This window comes from Aristolochia californica, unplaced genomic scaffold (genome assembly GCF_029961685.1).
Source record: "Aristolochia californica isolate CCGP_79_NKW_82.1479 unplaced genomic scaffold, dmAriCali1.0.hap1 SCAF_1, whole genome shotgun sequence".
In the NCBI taxonomy this organism is placed as follows: Eukaryota; Viridiplantae; Streptophyta; class Magnoliopsida; order Piperales; family Aristolochiaceae; genus Aristolochia; species Aristolochia californica.
Window position 1 is genome coordinate 41,074,746 of NW_027181770.1, and position 19,567 is coordinate 41,094,312.

At 34.9% G+C, this 19,567-nt stretch overlaps 1 protein-coding gene across 1 annotated transcript; it reads right to left on the reverse strand.

Annotated features, from left to right (window-relative positions):
- Positions 1-8,280: 8,280 nt before the first annotated feature.
- LOC137947787 (uncharacterized mitochondrial protein AtMg00810-like) lies at positions 8,281-10,100 on the reverse strand. The gene is made up of 5 exons (XM_068793558.1): positions 10,073-10,100; positions 9,580-9,665; positions 9,172-9,385; positions 8,661-8,885; positions 8,281-8,582 (listed from the first exon to the last, which is right to left on the reverse strand). Exons 1-5 carry the CDS (start codon positions 10,098-10,100, stop codon positions 8,281-8,283), a joined length of 855 nt encoding a protein of 284 aa, XP_068649659.1.
- Positions 10,101-19,567: the final 9,467 nt, after the last annotated feature.

Below are 19,567 nucleotides of genomic sequence, written 5' to 3' on the forward strand. Positions count from 1 at the left end.
CTTGCAAGTTGGACCTTTCAACAAGAATTCCATGAAGGCAAATGAAGAACTTCACATAACCTGATTACACGGAGGCAAATGAGGGCGGCTCAATAAATCTAAGCCCGTTGGACATTTTAGTTCTAATCCCATTTTCTGCTTGTGAAGGAAACACGGATTCAAAAATCCTTTCTTACCAACCACACTCGGCATTACCTTCTGCAACAGTGATTTCATCTCCTGGACACGTAGAGTACGCATCTCCTTTACACGTAATTCATACTTCAGTTGACTAACATTCCAGAACAGAGTACACACTTCCATAATTCTTTCACGCAGGGCGATTTCATCAACACCACCATCAGGAGCCTCATCCTGTTGTGGCAATTTCAGACTGAAACCCACTGGTGCAAACTTCTCATCTTTCGCCTAGGCAACTATTTCCACTTCGAAATTGAAATCTCTGGATTTTTTTGCTTTCCTATTCGTATAAACCTCTAACGGAAGAAATGGTTAGAAAACTTTTATGATTTATAGTGAAGTAGAACCTGAACTTTTTCAGATAGTGAACAACAACAAGTTGTGGCCGAAATTTATCAGGGGGCTCCTCTGCTCAAAAATTTCTAGTCTCTATTTCTGGAAGAAAGTTAGGTTTCCATGAAAAGAGGAGCTTGATGGGCATATGGACTACCTGGCACTCGTCGATGACCTGTGAACCAAAATCGGTCTGTCCCAAAGAACTCTTTGCACAAAAACCTTCCGACTTTGAATTTCCAAGCTCCACGACTTCGTATTTTTAGGCTCTGGACTTCGGCTATGGATTTACCTACTCGAAGATTTGAGGTCAAATGGCGAACAACAAAATTGTTCATCTAACGAAACGGCACCCTTCACCTCTGCAGCCTTAACGCGATGCTTCTCAATTATGGTCAATCTCTCAACCATGTCGCTGATACAATGACGTATATTAACACGTTCCTCACATATTGCTGAGATTAATTCTGTGTACATTGCTGAAAATTGATCTTGGAGTAGAGCTTGAATTTTGTCTATGATCGAAGAATCGCTCATTATGTTATGCTTTGATACCAAGTTGTTATGGTCCCTGATCTAACACAGTGATTCGTAGGGGAGAAGAAGAGAAGAGAAAAAATCAAGCTGAAGGGAAGTTTGAGACCCTAGGTTTGTTGAGGAGAACACACTCCCCTGAACTCATTTAGGAGAACTCAAAACCCTTAGTTTAATCTAAATTCAGACTTCCTTTTTTCTCATTCCTTTCACCCTAAGGACTGGCGCCAACACGAGTTCAAGATAAATGATTACAATAAAGCCCCTACGGCATATTAACTCTTCACTTGAAATATAAATGAAGTAAAAGCAAATTGAAAGACAAGCGACTAACTGAATAATTAAATAACTCAGCCACAACATCACTGAATTAATCAGCCTGCTATTGAGTTTACAACACCATTCCTAAAAAAATGCATGAACATGACATTATAGTTGTATAAAGTTATTTGTTGTCCAACAACAAAATTTTCCTGGTTTGAATTTTCACCTTCAAAACTATTTGGATGAAACATGAAACACTAGTGGTCTAGGGAGACATATTTTACTTGAAATATTTTCCCAACCATTCCTAAAAAATGCATAAACATGGCCTTCTAGTTGTATAAAGTCATTTGTTTTAGAAAAAATTGTCGTTACACAAAATTTTCTTTGTTTGAATCTTTTGCTTGAAAACTATTTTTAGGAAATAGGAAACACTAATGGTCCCTGGAGACTTAATTTTACAACAAATACTTTCCCAACCATTCATAAAAAAATGCTTAAACAATACCTTATAGTGGTATAAAGTCATTTGTTTCAAAAAAAATTGTCGAACCACAAACTTTTCTTGGTTTATATTTTTTGCTACAAAAATATTTTTAGAAAAGATGAGACACTAACGGTCCTTGGAGACGTATTTTCACTATAAATATTTTCCAAATCTTACCTAAAAAAATTCATAAACATGGCCTTATAGTTGTATAAAATCATTTGTTGTCGAACCACAAAATGGCCTTATACAAGTTGTATAAGGACTCTACCTCTTCCTCTACCATAAATAGAGGAGTTGTATTTCGAAATTAATCAATTAACACATTCAATCCCGAGTTGGTTCTCTCTCTCCCTCTCCTTACTTGACGCAGCTCACCCTTTTCTTTTTTCTTTTTTCTCTTCTCTACCGAGAGCTTTCCTCCCCTTTTCTCGTTTTTATTTCTTCTTTCTCTTGTTCTTGATCAAGGAAAAGGGATCCTAAATTCAACACCATTGCATACAAAAAGGCTCTATACATCTTTTGTAGCAAGCTTGGAGTTCTTGTTGTTCTCTCACCCCCAACTTGAGGGTGAGTTTTGGAAGATAGGCCCAAGCGCACATGGCCAAGGAATGCCGACATATCTAAGAGTATTATAAGATGGGCCACATGACCAAGAAAGGCCCACAAGATGGGCCCAAACATGTAAGAAGTAGGACCCACCATGATTACCACAAGCTGACATCCTTATCTCATAAGTTGGCAGATCAAGAAGGACTCACAAAGGCATCTTTATCTTATGGTCATGTCGTATAAGAGTTCTAGTTTGTGTTATGTTTGTCTTTTATCTATATTGTGTTATTTAATTATGCTAGGACTTATTTTTAAGTGTTAGAGTTTGGGTGTAATTGGGACAAAGGTAGTTTTATTGTAATTGGAGTTTACTACCTTCCTCTATTATAAATAGAGGTTCATGTACTCTGATTATAATAATTAAATGAATTCAATGAAATATTTTTCTTTTCCATAAATTCAATCTTTGGCAGCTAACTCTTCCTGGCAGGTATATCAACTTGATGTGAAAAATGCCTTTCTGAATGGGGACATCAAAGAAGAAATTTATATGCAACAATCACCTGTATATGTAGTTGAGGGGGAGTCAGTATGTCGACTAAAAAAATCTTTGTCTGGTTTAAAAGTGTCCCCTCGTGCATGGTTTGAGAAATTTAGTCAAGCCCTCGTATGGGCAGGATTTTATTGATGCTCTGGAGATCACTCAGTTTTTATTAAAAACACACCTAGAGGCAAGGTAATTCTGGTAGTATTTGTTGATCATATAATTTTAACTAGGAGTGATTCCGAGGGCATCCAGGAAACAAAAGAAAAAATATGTGCTGAATTCAAGATGAAGGATCCTGGACTAAAATATTTTCTGGGTATTGAAGTATTACAATCCAGACATTGGATTGTGCTATCCCAAAGGAAGTATGCCCTAGATCTACTGCAGGAGACAAGAATGCTGGGATACAAACCAACAGACACTCCTATGGATTCAAATACAAAATTATGTGCATGTACTAAAGAAGATGTACATATAAAAAAATATCAAAGACTAGTGGGAAGACTTATTTACCAGTGTGTAACAAGGCCGAATATATCATATGTAGTAAATGTGGTGAGTCAATACATGCACAAACCACAACTTAGTCATTGGCTAACACTTGAACGGATATTACGATATCTGAAAGGAGCTCCACGAAGAGGTTTTCTCAATAAAAATCATGGTCACTTCAATATCGAAGGATTCTCAATACCATGCACAAATGTAGTGAGAGATAATTCATAAGGGCCGGATCGCTGGATGACAGGAAATCTACTTCAGGATTTTGTACGATGGTTAGAGGGAATTTGGTTACATGGAGAAGCAAGAAGCAAAATATAGTAGCACGGTCTAGTACAGAAGCAGAATAAAGAGCCATGGCACACACTGTTAGTGAAATCCTATGGATGGGATCTCTTCTCACTGAATTGTGATTCTACAATGAAGCTCTTATGGATCTATATTGTTATAATCAAGAAGCAAAACACATTACATCGAATCCAGTCTTCCATGAAAGAACAAAGCATATTGAAGTGGACTGCCATTTTAAATGATATAAGTTCTAAGCATATCTCTAAGGCATATATCATCACAAAGTCAAGTTGCAGATCTTCTCATATAGCTGATCACTCACAAGATTATGTCTACCATCTATAGCAACCTTGGCATGTACAATGTTTTATCACCCCCAGCTTGAAGGGAATGTTACAATGTGGTACCCACCAAGGTTCATGAGCTGGTGGGACCCACCATGAGGACGTGGGATGCCAAAAAGAGTCCTCACTCCAGCTAGTACGAGTTAAGAGATAAGAGGCACAAGTTGGAATAAGTTAGAACACTTGAAGATCAAGTGGGACCCATGAAAATACCACGATCTGGTAATCTTATCAATATGAGCTGGAAGATGATGTGGGACCCAAAAAGATAAGACCACGAGCCAACCTCCTCTTTTATGTCCTCGTGATTTAAGAAGAGTTAGAGTTCAAGTTATATTAAACCTCTAGTAGATTGTGTTATCCTTTCATGATAGACTTATCTTAGAGAGTTAAAGTTGGAATGTAATAAGGAGACTTAAAGGTTAATTATATAAGGACTCTATCACTCTACTATAAATAGAGGTACAATAATTTGGAATTAGTCAAGTTCTACAATTCTTTCTTGATTAAATCTTTCTCTCTTTGCTTGGCACACACCTTTCTTCTCTTCTTCTCTTCTCTCTACCCGTGAACTCTCTTCCCCTTTTTCTTCTTCTTCTTTATTTCTTCTCTTTATTGGAATATTGGAAAAGGGATCCTAAATTCAACAAAAACTTTCACAACCATTCCTAAAAAAATGCATAAACATTACCTCTTAGTTGTATAAAGTCATTTGTTTCAACAAATATTGTCGTACCACAAAATTTTCCTGGTACGAATATTCTACTTCAAATTTTTTTCCAAGAAAAATTAAACACTATTGGTTCCTAGAAACGTATTTTTACCTGAAATACTCCCAACCATTACTCCAAAAAGGCATCAACATTTCCTCATAGTTGTACAAAGTCATTTGTTTGAACAAAAATTGTCCAACAACAAAATTTTCTTGGTTGGAATTTTCATCTTCTAAACAATTTTCATGAGATATGAAACACTAATGGTCCTTGGAGACGTATTTATACTTAAAACACTTTCCCAAAAATTCCTAAGAAAATGCATAAACATGGCCTTATAGTTGTATAAAGTCATATGTTTCAACAAAAAATGTCGTAACACAAATTTTCCTTGTATGAATTTTCTGCTTCAAAACAATTTTCAGGAATTAGGAAACACTAATGGTCCCCGAAGAGCTATTTTTAATAGATAAAATTTCGAAACCATTCATAAAAAAATACAAATACCTGACCTTAGAGTGGTATAAAGTCATTGGTTTCAACAAAAATTGTTGAACCAAATATATTTTCTTGGTTTAAATTTTTAGCTTCAAAATCGTTTTCAAGAAAGACGAGACTCTAATGGTCCCTAGAGACGTATTTTTTCTAGAAATATATTCCCAAACGTACCTAAAAAAAAGCATAAACATAATCTTATAGTTGTATAAAGTCATTTGTTTCAGCAAAAATAGTTGTACAACAAAATACTCCCGGTTTGAATTTTTAGCTTCAAAACTATTTTCAAGAAACATGAAACACTAATGGTCCTTGGAGATTTATTTTTACTTTAAATACTTTTGTAACCATTCCAAAAAACAAAAATTCATAAACATGGCCTTAAAGTTGTTTAGCGTCATTTGTTTCAACAAAAAATGTTGTAAAACAAACTTTTCTTGCTACGAATTTTCAGGGTCAAAACTATTTTTAGGTAACAAGAAACACTAATGGTCCCTGAAGACCTATTTTTACTAGCAATTCTTTTCAAACCAATATAAAAAATGCATAAACATGACCTTATAGTGGGATAATGTCATTGATTTAAGCAAAAACTATCGAACTGCATAATTTTCGTGGTTTAAATTTTCAGCTTCGAAATAGTTTAGGGAAAGAAGAGAAAAAAAGGGTCCCTGGAGACATATTATTAGTGGAAAATATTTCCCAACATTACCTATAAAAATGCCTACACATGGCCTTATAGTTGAATAAAGTCATTAGTTTTAGAAAAAAATTGTCGAACCACAAAATTTTCCAGGTATAAATTTTCAACTTGAAAATTATTTTCAGGAAACATGACACACTAATGGTCTCAGTAGACATATTTTTACTTGAAACACTTTCCCAACCATTCCTAAAAAAATTGCATAAACATGGCCTTATAGTTATATGGAGTAATTTGTTTAAGGAAAAATAGTTGTCCCACAAAATTTTCCTTGGATGAATTTTTTGCTTCAAAACTATTTTTAGGAAAGACGAGATTCAAATTGTCCCTAGAGAAATTTTATGTGAAATATTTTCTCAACCTTTTTAAAAAAATGCATAAACATTGCTTTATTTAGGTAACATGAAACACTAATGGTCTCTAAAGACATATTTTAAATAAAAATAATATTTAAAACATTTAAAAAAAATGCATAAAAATGACCTTTAAGTTGTATATAGTCATTTATTTCAACAAAAATTATCGGATCACAAAATTTTCATGGGAAGAATTTTCTGCTTCATGACTGTTTTTAGGCAACATGAAACACTAATGGTCCCTGGTGATGAATTTTAACTAAAAAATACTTTCCAAAATAATAATTAAAAAATGAATAAACATGACCTTTTATTTGTATCAAGTCATTTGTTTAAGCAAATATTGTCGTACCACAAAATTTTACTGGCATGAATATTCAGCTTCAAAACTATTTTCAGGAAACATGAAACACTATTGGTCCCTAGAGACATAATTTTTCAAGAAATACTTTCAACCATTCCAAAAAAAAAGGCATAAACATGGCCTTATGTATAATGTCATTAGTTTCAACAAAAAGTTTCCTAGTTTTATTTTTCAACTTCAAAACTATTTTCAGGAAACATGAAACACTAGTGGTCTAGGGAGACGTATTTTTACTTGAAACACTTTCCTAACCATTCCTAAAAAAATGCATAAACATGGCCTTCTAGTTGTATAAAGTCATTGGTTTCAGAAAAAAATGTCGTAACACATAATTTTCCTTGTTTGAATTTTTTGCTTCAATACTATTTTTAGGAAAAAGGAAACACTAATGGTCCCTGGAGACCTATTTTTACTGCAAATATTTTCCCAACCATTCCTTAGAAATGCTCAAGCAAGACCATATAGTGTTATAAAATGATTTGTTTCAGCAAAAATTGTCGTACCACAAGTTTTTCTTGGTTTATATTTTTTGCTTCAAAACTGTTGTCCCAAAAGACGAGACATTAATAGTCTCAAGAGACGTATTTTCACTAGAAATAATATCCCTATCTTACCTAAAAAAAAGGATAAACATGGCCTTATGGTTGTATAATGTCCTTTGTTTCAAAAAAAGTTCTCGTACCATAAAATTTTCTTGGAATGAATTTTTTCCTTCAAAATTATTTTCAGGAAATAGGACACACTGGTCCCTGAAGACCTATTTTTATTAGAAATACTTTCCTAACCATTCCTAAAAGAAGTTTTGAGTTTAGGCAAGCAAGGGGAGAGAGAAGAGAAAAAGAGAAGAGGGAAAAAGAGCTCTCGGGTAGAGAGAAGAGAAGAAGAAAAAAGTAAAGAGAAGAGAAGACAAGAGAAGACAAGAGAGGAGCTGCACGTGAATGAGAAAAGAGGAGAGAACTCCTTGTTTTTTGATTAATTTTTCTTGAATACAAGCACCTCTATTTATAGTGGAGGAGTGATATAATTTATGTACACTTTCCAACTATAATTCAACTCAATTTAGAACTTACTCACTTTCTAACTTACCCAAATTCTAATTTACCCAAAAAATAACTTTCATAATTCCTTCTTCACGAGTTGGCTAGGCTGAGGATGCCAGCTCATGCTTTATTCTTGTGGGTCCCATTAGTTCTTCCAGCTCATGTAACAAAGATGCCAGCTCGTGGTGTCTTTGTGGGTCCCACTAAATCCTCAATTCTGCCAACTTATTCCATCTCGTCATCCAGCTCATGCCAGCTTGTGTGTTGACTCATTTGGCTTCTCACGTCCTCATGGTGGGTCCCACCAGCTCATGCAACCATGGTGGGTCCCACATTGTAACTCTCCCCCTCAAGCTGGGGTTGAGAAAACATCGTAAATGCCCAACTTGCTGCAGATGGTGGACAAAATTTTTTGAGTGACAGGTTTGGTGAGAATGTCTGCAACTTGGCTCTGTGTAAATATATACTTGAGAGATAATATGTCAGATTAGAAATTTTCTCGTATGAAGTGGTAGTCTACTTCAATATGCTTTGTCCTCTCATGAAGACTGGATTGGATGTGATATGTATGGCTTCCTAATTGTCGCAATATAGGTCCATAGGAGCTTTGTTGTCAAATCCCAGTTCAGTAAGAAGAGATCTGATACATAGAAGTTCACTAACTGTGTGTGATATGGCTCTATATTCTACTTTTGCACTGGACCGTGCAACTATATTCTGTTTCTTGCTTCTCCATGTAACCAAGTTCCCTCCAACCATTGCACAATATCCTGAAGTAGATTTTCTGTCATCTGGGGATCTAGCCCAGTCCGCATTTGAGAATCCTTCAATGTTGAAGAGACCATGATTTTTATAGAGTATCCCTCTTCCTGGTGCTCCTTTTAGATATCACAATATCCTTTCTAGTGCTTGCCAATGACTGAGTTGTGGGGTGTGCATATATTTACTTACCACACTGACTGCATATGAAATATCTAGCCTCATTATGTAGAGGTAAATAAGTTTTCCTACCAATCTTTGATATTTTTTGACATCTACCTCTTCTTCAGTACTAGCACATAATTTTTTATTTGCGTCCAAGGGATTTTCTGTTGGTCTGCATCCCATCATTCCGGTCTCCTCCAATAAGTCAAGGAAATACTTCCTTTGAGATAATATAATTCCATGCTTGTATTGTAGTACTTCAATGCCAATAAAATATTTGAGCAGTCCGAGATCCTTTGTATTGAATTCAACACATATCCTTTCTTTTGTTATCTGGATGCCCTCGGGATCACTACTGGTTATAATGATATCATCAACATATAAGGCCAAAATCACCTTGCCCTTCAGTGTGTCTTTAATAAATATGGAGTGATCTCTAGAGTATCTGTGAAATCCGATATGTATGAGTGCTTGGCTAAAATTTTCAAACCATGCACGAGGAATTTGTTTCAGACCATAAAGAGATTTTTTTAGTCAACATACAGACTCCCTTGTTTTGGTCCCTAGCCATGGATCTAGTAACTCGGTGAGGTAATTGTGAATCCAGCACTGTATTAGGGTTTTTGATCACATAATGAAGAAAAGACTCTGTTTTCTCTTGCTGGGATTGTGATGCTTGCAAAGGAGTTTCCTTTTCTTGATCCTCTACATAAATAAAATAGTTAACTTGTTGTTCTTGATCAGGAAGGGTGAAACCCTTTTTGAGGTTCACGGAAATGAAGGTAGGAACCCTCTAGGATGATTGCTGCTGCCCATGTAAGGAAGATTAGGACTTTCCCAATACTCCTTCACTCGGTTTAAGCGACCGCTCCTCCTTGAAGGTGCTGCTTGAGTATGGGATCAAACCCTATCTTCTCTTGCTTGGAATTAGGGAATTATCTTCCCTCTTACTACTGTATACGTGAAGAGGCTAAAGCCCTCCTTTGAACTCAAAAAAGAGTAATTAAACCCTCTTCCTTCCTTTGATCTCGAATACTCTTAATACAAACAGAATTTAAGATGAAAATAATGCAAGATCAAATCAAGAACATACCTTGGAGATCGTCAAGGAGACCTCCCAACCCTAGAGCTCGTCAAGGAGAACTCCCAATCCTATTTAACCTAATTCCAGACTTGCCTTTCTTCTATTTCCTTACCCTTTAAATAGGGTATTTGACATCATAAGTGTTTTAGGCTAACAATGCCAATTTTACCCCTACGTCCTTGCTCATTACATAATTAATGAAAAAATTAAACTGAAAGCAATATAAATAACGAAAGTTAAAATAGTGAACTCTATGAGTCATTGTCTCTTCCTCTGGGTGACTCGGTGTGCTATTGAGTCCATAACATCTGCCTCCCCTTGGAAAAGGAGCTTGTCCTCAAGCTCGTAAGCTGGGTAGACCTGTTTGAAGTTGTCTAGCTGCTCCCATGTAGCTGCTTCAGGTTCCATATCTTTCCATTGAACGAGAAGCGCGTAACACCGCGGAGGGTGTCAGGATGACGTGTCCATTATCCATTGGAGGAAGGAACGGAGGGGAAGTAGGCGGTGTGTTAGGTTCCCTAACGATGGATCGTGTCACCCGGAGATCTCCTCTAGCTTCCAGATTGGATGATGAGGTTGGGAATGATTTCAAATGCTTAGAACGACCTATGCTATGAGACATTGTGCTTTTGAAGGAGCTCCACCCTTAGGCCTCATGAGAGAGAGTACCTGATCTCATTTATGCTAGTTGAGATTAATGCTTACCTTCTTTTTGATTTCCGTCCTCCTTATAAGAAAAGGGGAAAGGAAAGGATGCTTACAAACATAGCCATAAATTGGCCCACAACTTAACGCAAAATTACATTAGACCCAGCCACTAACTTAACCTGAAATTGACATAAATTAACTCCTACTCCTAGCAGTGACTCTAGATGCTATGGAGTCCATAACATCACTCCCCTCCTGGAGAAATAGCTTGTCCTCAATCTCAAAGTTGGGGTAGAGTGCTTGAAATTCTACCAATGGTTCCCAAGAGGCTTCCACCAGATCCGTTTCTGCCCAATGGACTAAAATTTCCCAAAGATCATTGACTCTGCGAGCCTGGAAGATGTGAGTTGGAGTAAGGAAGTATCAGACCATCCTGCAGTGGTGGTAGAGGAGTGTGCAATATAGGCGAATTGCCCTTGAATGGCTTCAACAGAGAAACATGGAAGACATCATGAATGTGGGCGTCTGGGGTAACTGTAGACGGTAAGCCACACTGCCAATGTGCTCCAAGATCTGGAATGGCCCAAAGTACTTGGGGGAGAGTTTATTTCACTTGGACGTGATGAGGGACAATTGCCGATACTTGTGAAGGCGCAGCCACACATAGTCACCTGGGGCATAAGAGTGGTCACAATGGCCTTTGTCATAAGTATTCTTCATGCCTGAGCCTATAGTAAGTTGTCTTTGACCTGGGCTAGCATGCAGTCCCTTTCCCCCAAAGCCTGGTCTATAGCAGCCACTCGAGAAGAATCAGCAATATAAGAGACAAGTCAAGGGGGTTCCCGATCATAAACCACCTGGAATGGAGTCGTCTTGAGAGCTGTGTGGTAGGATGTATTGTAGCAAAATTCGGCCCACGTGAGCCAATGGACCCAAGTTTTTGGACTATCACCTACAAAGCAATGCAAGTACATCTGAAGAGTCCGGTTGACTACCTCTTTTTGCCCATCTGTCTAGGGGTGGTAATCTGAAGAGAAAGCCAATTTTGTGCCATGTAGCTTGAAAAACTCCTTCAAGAAGGTACTAGTGAATAGTGCATCTTTGTCACTGGTGATGGATTCCGGTAAGCCGTGAAGTCGGACAATATGGTCCATGAAAAGTTGAGCTATGTGAGAAGTTGTATATGGATGTGATAAGGGAATGAAATGACCATACTTCGAGAAACGATCCACCACTACCAATATTACAGATTTACCAGACGACTTCTCAATGAAGTCCATAGAGATATCTACCCAAACCTGAGTAGGGAGCTGTAGGGGTTGCAGCAAGCTTGCCAGGCTTAACGTTTCTATTTTGTTGCATTGGCAGACCTGGCATATCATAAGCCACAAATAATTTGGTACATACTTATATTGAGACTTACTTATTTGTAAGCATACTTGTATTGAGACACATGCAAAATTATTTTTTGTGATCACTGTGAAACTTTATCTAAGACCATACAAAGACTCAATGAAAAAAGATAGTTACTTCAAGAAAAGAACGACTTCCAAAAAGAATATATCTTGGAGACAGAAGAAGAAAATAGACAACTAAAGGCAAGGCTAACAAGTACTTTCTCTACTCAGATACCTACTAGTGCGGGTAATTTACTAGCTAGTCCAGCTCAAACAGTAGCTAGTAAAGACACATCAAATCCGTTGAAGGCTGGATATTTGCCAAAAACATCAAAAGAAAAGAAGAAAGACAAACAAGAGACAGATCCAAAAGATATTAAAAAGATGATGAAAGAATATTTCCAAGAATATCTGAAATAACAAGGTTATGAAAAACAAGACTTAGAAATATCCAGTAAATATGGATCTACTGGTACACAGACTCTTCAGTGTTATTCTCAAGAAGAAGACGAAGACTATGACTTTGACTCAGAAGCTATACACAATTTGACCATTCTGGATGGAAAATAGCACAACAAAAGTAATAAGAAGTTTATCTAGAAAAGAAAATCTAAGATAATGGATACTTAGACAATTATTAAAGATAATGGATACAGAGAAGACTATCTAGAAAAGATATCTGACAAGAATATCAGTCACTTAGAAGAAAATGGATACAGAGAAGACTATCTAGAAAAGACATCTGACAAGACTATCACTGACTCGGAATAAAGATCTTGTTTCAACACATGGTTTTCCAGCACACGGTTTTTAGTACATGGTTTTCAGCCCATGGTTTCATCATGCGGTTTGAGAAGATAAGCTTGCCAGCTCATGGTGGTTTGAAGATTCCCCTAGTTTCCAAGCACCTTGTTTTTTACTTTGTAGCACCTTGTTTTTTACTTTGTAAAAGTTTGTATTTTCTTTTTGGGTTTTGTTTAACCTTAGCCACACACTTGTAATGATTATGGGATAAGTCATTAACGATGGGGTCCAATGAGCACTCGGATTAAAATCTCTATCTATTTAGTGTCGGCAAAGGTTTGTCTATAAATACCCAGTTGTAAATTATAGAACACATGAATGAAAAAACCCGGTTTTGGCAAACCCGGTTCTGGCACACCTTTCTATCTAAACCCATGACTTCTTCCTTTTCCTCCAAATCTCCAGCATAATTCCTACATCAACAGTGTTTCCAAGTATGTTCTTATTTTAAAACGTAATTTTATTTACTTAGGGTTTTTCCTAAAGGGAACTCCTAAACTCTGTGTATTTGAATCCTTAATTTCTTTCTCTAATCTGAAGTCAATCCCCTGCATGACGTAAAAGCATTATGGTGATCCTTTGATGTTTCACGGTCCTATGTCCCATATGCTCGCCTGTTTAGCCAAAGGAGGTGCCGGGGCTTTGTTATTGGGAAAAGAGAGGAGCCTGTGGCAGAAGCAAAATTGTTAGGAAGCCATACAAGTCTTCATGTCTTGGGTTCTCTATACCTGAAGAAAGAAAGATAAGGATTCAAATAGCAAAGGTTTAGGATGTACCTTTACGAAATTTCACATCTACTATTTTCCTCTCTGGTTTTATCTTTATTTATGATATTAATTTGTGTTGTTATCATCATTATTGTTAGTCTTTTAATTCTTACGGCTTTTAATATTTTTTTTTAAAAAAAAGACTAATTTTTCCTTTTATTTAGTATGCCAACATACTTGGTCATGGGAAACAGGCCTTGATAGTAATCCCTATTCCAAATGCAATTGGTACCCTAGAAAAAAAAATAGAGCCAAATATAATTTATGTTTTGCAGAAGCTTGTATACCGTGCCGTAAGATTTTAGGTATAACACCAAAAGATAATACTTTACACAACAAGATCAGTACTAAAAAGATAGAAATTATATCCAGAAAAATAGAAAACTGTGAAGGAGAAATTAGTCTTTTAAAACACATAATAGATACTTTAGAAAAAGACTCCTATGATGGTATTACTGTAGGATTAGAAGCACCAGAGACTTCTTAAGTTTGTAATCAAGACAAGACATTTACCAGTTATTGTAAGAGCCAAAATCATTTTCCCAGATAAATATAATATTACTTTAGACGCTCTTGTATATAAAGGATGTACCAAATGTATTATCCACCAAAGACTTGTTCCCACCAAATATCATAAGCACACAACCATACAAGTTATGAGCCAACAACTAGATGGTACTTATAATCCTTACACCACTTATATAGATACAAACATGATAAAATTTTACAATAATTGCTCTTCCTTTTCAAGTACTTATTCCCTTCCTCTTACCTGGATTAAAGATTTAAAACTTAAAGTAGACTTTATTTTAGGCCTTAACTTTTTTCTTCACAATAATGGTTCTCTTACTATTTCCCGAGACTATCTTCACTTTACTAAGAATAATAGTACCATCCCTGTCTATACATCTTCCTCTCCTATTATCACTTCTACCCATCCTGCTCATGCATATGCGTCAGCGGAGCCTGGTGGATCCCGTCTAACCATAGAAGATAATAACCCAGATTGCAAGAATGAACATTGTAAATGTAAAATTCCAGGTAGTTGCCAAACTTCAGACACACAACAAATAGGAAGTCAAAACAATCCTATCCTCATCGAAGATATTACAAAATTAGATAACAAAATTTTATGTTATGAAGAACTTTCTCTCCAAAATTTTCTCCAGAAAACCTGACTGTACCAACAATTTTCAGCGAGAAGATTTTATGATAGAAGATGAAGAAGATATAGAAGAGTGGATAGAACACATATTAGATTCTGAATCTTCATTATTAGATATAGAAAAACTTTATTTAGAAATAATTAATATTAACCATAAAGATAAATTTAACCTCCAACAAATTATAGATAAATTAGATAAATTAGAATATTTTGGAGATAATCCCCTTAAACATTGCGAAAATAATCATCTTCAGTGTAGAATTGAATTACTTAATCCTAATTACATAGTTAGAACTTCTAATATAGAAGCTATAAACATACATAAGGAAGAATTTAAAAAACACATATCTGAATTATTAAACTTAGGAATAATAAGAAAATCTATAAGCCCCCATAGATCAACAACGTTTATTGTAAGAAAACATAGTGAACAAGTCAGGGGAAAATCTAGAATGGTAACAAATTATAAGAGATTAAACGATAATACAGTTACAAATAGCTATAATATTCCTGATAAAACACAATTAATAAACAGAATCCAAGATAAAAGAATTTTTAGTAAATTTGATTGTAAGTCTGAATTTTGGCAGGTTAAAATGCACTCTGATAGTATAGAATGGACATCCTTTACATGCCCAGAAGGCCATTTTGAATGGTTAGTAATGCCCTTCGGATTAAAAAATGGTCTAGCAATATTTCAAAGAAAAATGGATAACATATTTCAAAGATACGATACATTTTTTGTTAGTTTATATAGATGATATTTTGGTGTTTAGTAAAACAATAGAAGATCATATTGGTCACCTGCAGCTAGTTTTAGCTGAATTTATGAAAAAAGGCATTATTATAAGTAAAGTGAAAGTAGAATTATTTAAAGAATATATAAATTTCCTTGGTGTCAATATAGGACAAGGTCAAATAGAATTACAAGATCATATTTATAAGAAAATCTTAGATATGCTAGATGACCTTTCAGACACAAAACAACCCCAAAGATTCTTAGGATTAGTAAATTATGCCAGACCATTCATTAAAGATATAGGAAAAATCATAGGACCATTATATGGAAAAACTTCCACTAATGGACAAAGATTTTTTAATCAAGAAGTTAAAAACTTAGTCCAAAAACTAAAAGAAAAAATCCAAAATTTAGCTAAATTACAAATGCCCTTAGATTCTGATTACATCTTTATTGAAACTGATGGTAGCAATATTGGCTGGGGTGGTGTAGTTATTGTCAAACCCCACAAATATAGTATTAAAGAAGAAGAATGTATATGTAGTTATGCTAGAGGAAAAATAAAAGAAAAAGGAAATATGAGTAGCATAGATGCATAAATTTTAGCAATTATTTATTCCTTAGAAGTTTTTAGGCTTTTCATTATTTGTATAAAGGAATTTACATTTAGAACTGATTGTGAGACAAATGTAAAATATTTCCAAAGAAGCAAAGAAAATAAGATAAGTAGAAGAAGATGGTTAAATCTTGTAGATATAATTACAGGAAAAGGAAACAAGATAGAATTCAAACATATTAAAGGTAAAAATAATAGCCTAGCAGATACATTAAGTAGGAGATTTTTTGATTCGTCCTTTGTTAATTGAAAAGATGGATCCTCCAAACCAGATGTCCTCAAGACCATCTTCTTCCAGATTCAATAATTATGTACAAGAATTTTTACAATTTGGTAATCAGAAATTAGTAGTTTTTCCTAGGTCAAACATTACTTTGAAGACTTTACCAAGTATTACAGTTACTAAAGAAGAACAATGCTTATTAGATAATCTTTGGTTATCTTATCAAAGAATTCCAAAAGATCAGAAGTATTTTTTAGCAAGTATTAATAGTCTTTCAGAATATTTTTGTCAAAAGAAAAAATGCTTTAATTTTTATGTAGTTTTTCAAGGTAAAACTTCAGGGGTTTTCCATTCCTGGACAGAAGAAGTATAAAGTATTCAAGGTTTTCAAAAACCTATTTATAAAGGATTTAATAATTTACAAGAAGCTTTAGAGGCTGCTAAGCTAGCTATAGGAACAAATTATTACATAGCTCCATCTTTAAGATTTATGAGAGAAGACCACGTGTCTTATGGGGTTGCCATATACACAAGAAGAATTATTTTTTGTGATTACTGGGAATTTTATCCAAGACCATACAAAGACTCAATGAAAAAAGACGGTTACTTCAAGAAAAGAACGACTTCAAAAAAGAATATATCTTGGAGATTGAAGAAGAAAATAGACAACTAAAGGCAAGGCTAACAGGTACTATCACTACTCAAATATCTACTAGTGAGGGTAATTCACTAGCTAGTCCAGCTCAAATGGTAGCTGGTAAAGACACATCAAATCCGTTGAAGGCAGGACATTTTCCAAAAAAGTCAAAAGAAAAGAAGAAAGACAAACAACATACATATCCAGAAGATATTAAAAAGATAATGAAAGAATATTTCCAAGAAGAACTGAAAGAACAAGTTTATGAAAAACGAGACTCAGAAATATCCAGTAAATCTGGATTTACTGGTACACAGACTCTTCAGTGTTATTCTCAAGAAGAAGATGAAGACTATGACTTTGACTCAAAATCTATACACAATTTGACCACTCTGGATGGAAAATAGCACGAAAAAAGTAATAAGAAGTTTATCTAGAAAAGAAAATCTAAGATAATGGATACCTAGACTATTATTAAAGATAATGGATACAGAGAAGACTATCTAGAAAAGACATCTGACAAGAATATCAGTGACTCAAAAGAAAATGGATACAAAGAAGACTATCTAGAAAAGACATTTGACAAGACTATCAGTGACTCAGAATAAAGATCCTATTTCAGCACAAGGTTTTCCAGCACACGGTTTTCAGTACATGGTTTTCAGCCCATGGTTTCATCACACGGTTTGAGAAGATAAGCTTGCCAGCTCATGGTGGTTTGAAGATGCCCCTAGTTTCCAAGCACCTTGTTTTTGACTTTGTAAAAGTATGTATTTTCTTTTAGGGTTTTGTTTAACCTTAGTTGCACACTTGTAAAGAATATGGGATAAGTCATTGACGATGGGGCCCAATGAGCACCCGGATCACAATCTCTATCTATTTAGTGTCGGCAAAGGTTTGTCTATAAATACCCAGTTGAAAGTTATAGATCACATGAATGTAAAAACCCAGTTCGGGCACACCTTGCTCTCTAAACCAATGACTTCTTCCTTTTCCACCAAATCTCCAACATAATTCCTACATCAAATGTGTTTCCAAGTAAGTTCTTATTTTAAAACATAATTTTATTTACTTAGGGGTTTTCCTAAAGGGAACTCCTAAACCTCTGTGTGTTTGAATGCATAACTTCTTTCTCTAATCTGGAGTCAATCCCCTGCATAACGTAAAAGCATTATGGTGATTCTTTGATGTTTCACGGTCCTATGTCCCATATGTTCATCCGTTTAGCCAAAGGCGGCGTTAGGGCTTTGTTGTTGGGAAAAAAGAGGAGCCCGTGGCAGAAGAAAAATTGATAGGAAGCCGTACAAGTCGTCATGTCTTGGGTTCTCTATACCTGAAGAAAGAAAGATAAGGATTCAAAAAGTAAAGGCTTAGATGTACCTTTACGAAATTTCATATCTAGTATTTTCCTCTCTGGTTTTATCTTTATTTATGATATTACTTTGTGTTGTTATCATCATTATTGTTAGTCTTTTAATTCTTACGGATTTATAGTTTGTTCAAAAAAAAAAAGACTAATTATTCCTTTAATTTAGAATGCTAACATACTTGGTCCTGGCAAACAGGCCTTGATAGTAATCCCTGTTTCAAATGTAATTGGTACCATAGCAAGAAAAATAGAGCCGAATGTAATTTATGTTTTTTAGATGCTTGTATACCCTGCCTAAAGATTTTAGGTATAACACCAAAAGATAATACTTTACACAACGAAATCAGTAGTACAAAGATAGAAATTATATCCAGAAAAATATAAAACTATGAAGCAGAAATTAGTCTTTTAAAACATAGAATAGATACTTTAGAAAAAGACTCTTATGATGGCATTACTGTAGGATTAGAAGAACCAGAGACTTCTTATGTTTGTTATCAAGACAAGACATTTACCAATATAATTGTAAGAGCTAAAATCATTTTCCCAGATAAATATAATATTACTTTAGACACTCTTGTAGATAAAGGATGTACCAAATGTATTATCCACCAAAGACTTGATCCCGCCAAATATCATAAGCACACAACCAAACAAGTTATGAGCCAACAACTAGATGGTACTTATAATCTTTACACCACTTATATAGATACCGCCAAGATAAAATTTTAAAATAGTTTCTCTTCCTTTTCCAGTACTTATTCCCTTCCACTTACCTGGATTAGAGATTTAAAACTTATAGACTTTATTTTAGGCCTTAACTTTATTCTTCACAATAATGGTTCTCTTACTATTTCCCGAGACTATCTTCACTTTACTAAGAATAGTAGTACCATCCCTGTCTATACATCTTACTCTCCTACTATCACTTCTACCCATCATGGTCATGCATATGCGTCAGCGGAGCCTACTGGATCCCGTCTAACCATAGAAGATAATAACCCAGATTGCAAGAATAAACATTGTAAATGTAAAATTCCAAGTAGTTGCCAAACTTCAGACACACAACAAATAGGAAGTCAAAACAATCCTATCCTCATCAAAGATATTAGAAAATTAGACAACAAACTTTTATGTTATGAAGAACTTTCTCCAAAATTTTCTCCTAACACTTTAGAAAAACTTTCTCCAGAAAACCTGACTGAATCCAACAATTTTCAGCCAGAAGATTTTATGATAGAAGATGAAGAAGATATAGAAGAGTGAATAGAATGCATATTAAATGCTGAATCTTTGTTCTTAGATACCATAAAGATAAATTTAATCTCCAACAAATTATAGATAAATTAGAATATTTTGGATAAAATCCCCTTAAACATTGGGAAAATAATCATCTTCAATGTAGATTTGAATTACTTAATCCTAATTACATAGTTAGAACTTCTAATATAGAAGCTACAAACATAGAAAAGGAAGAATTTTAAAAAACA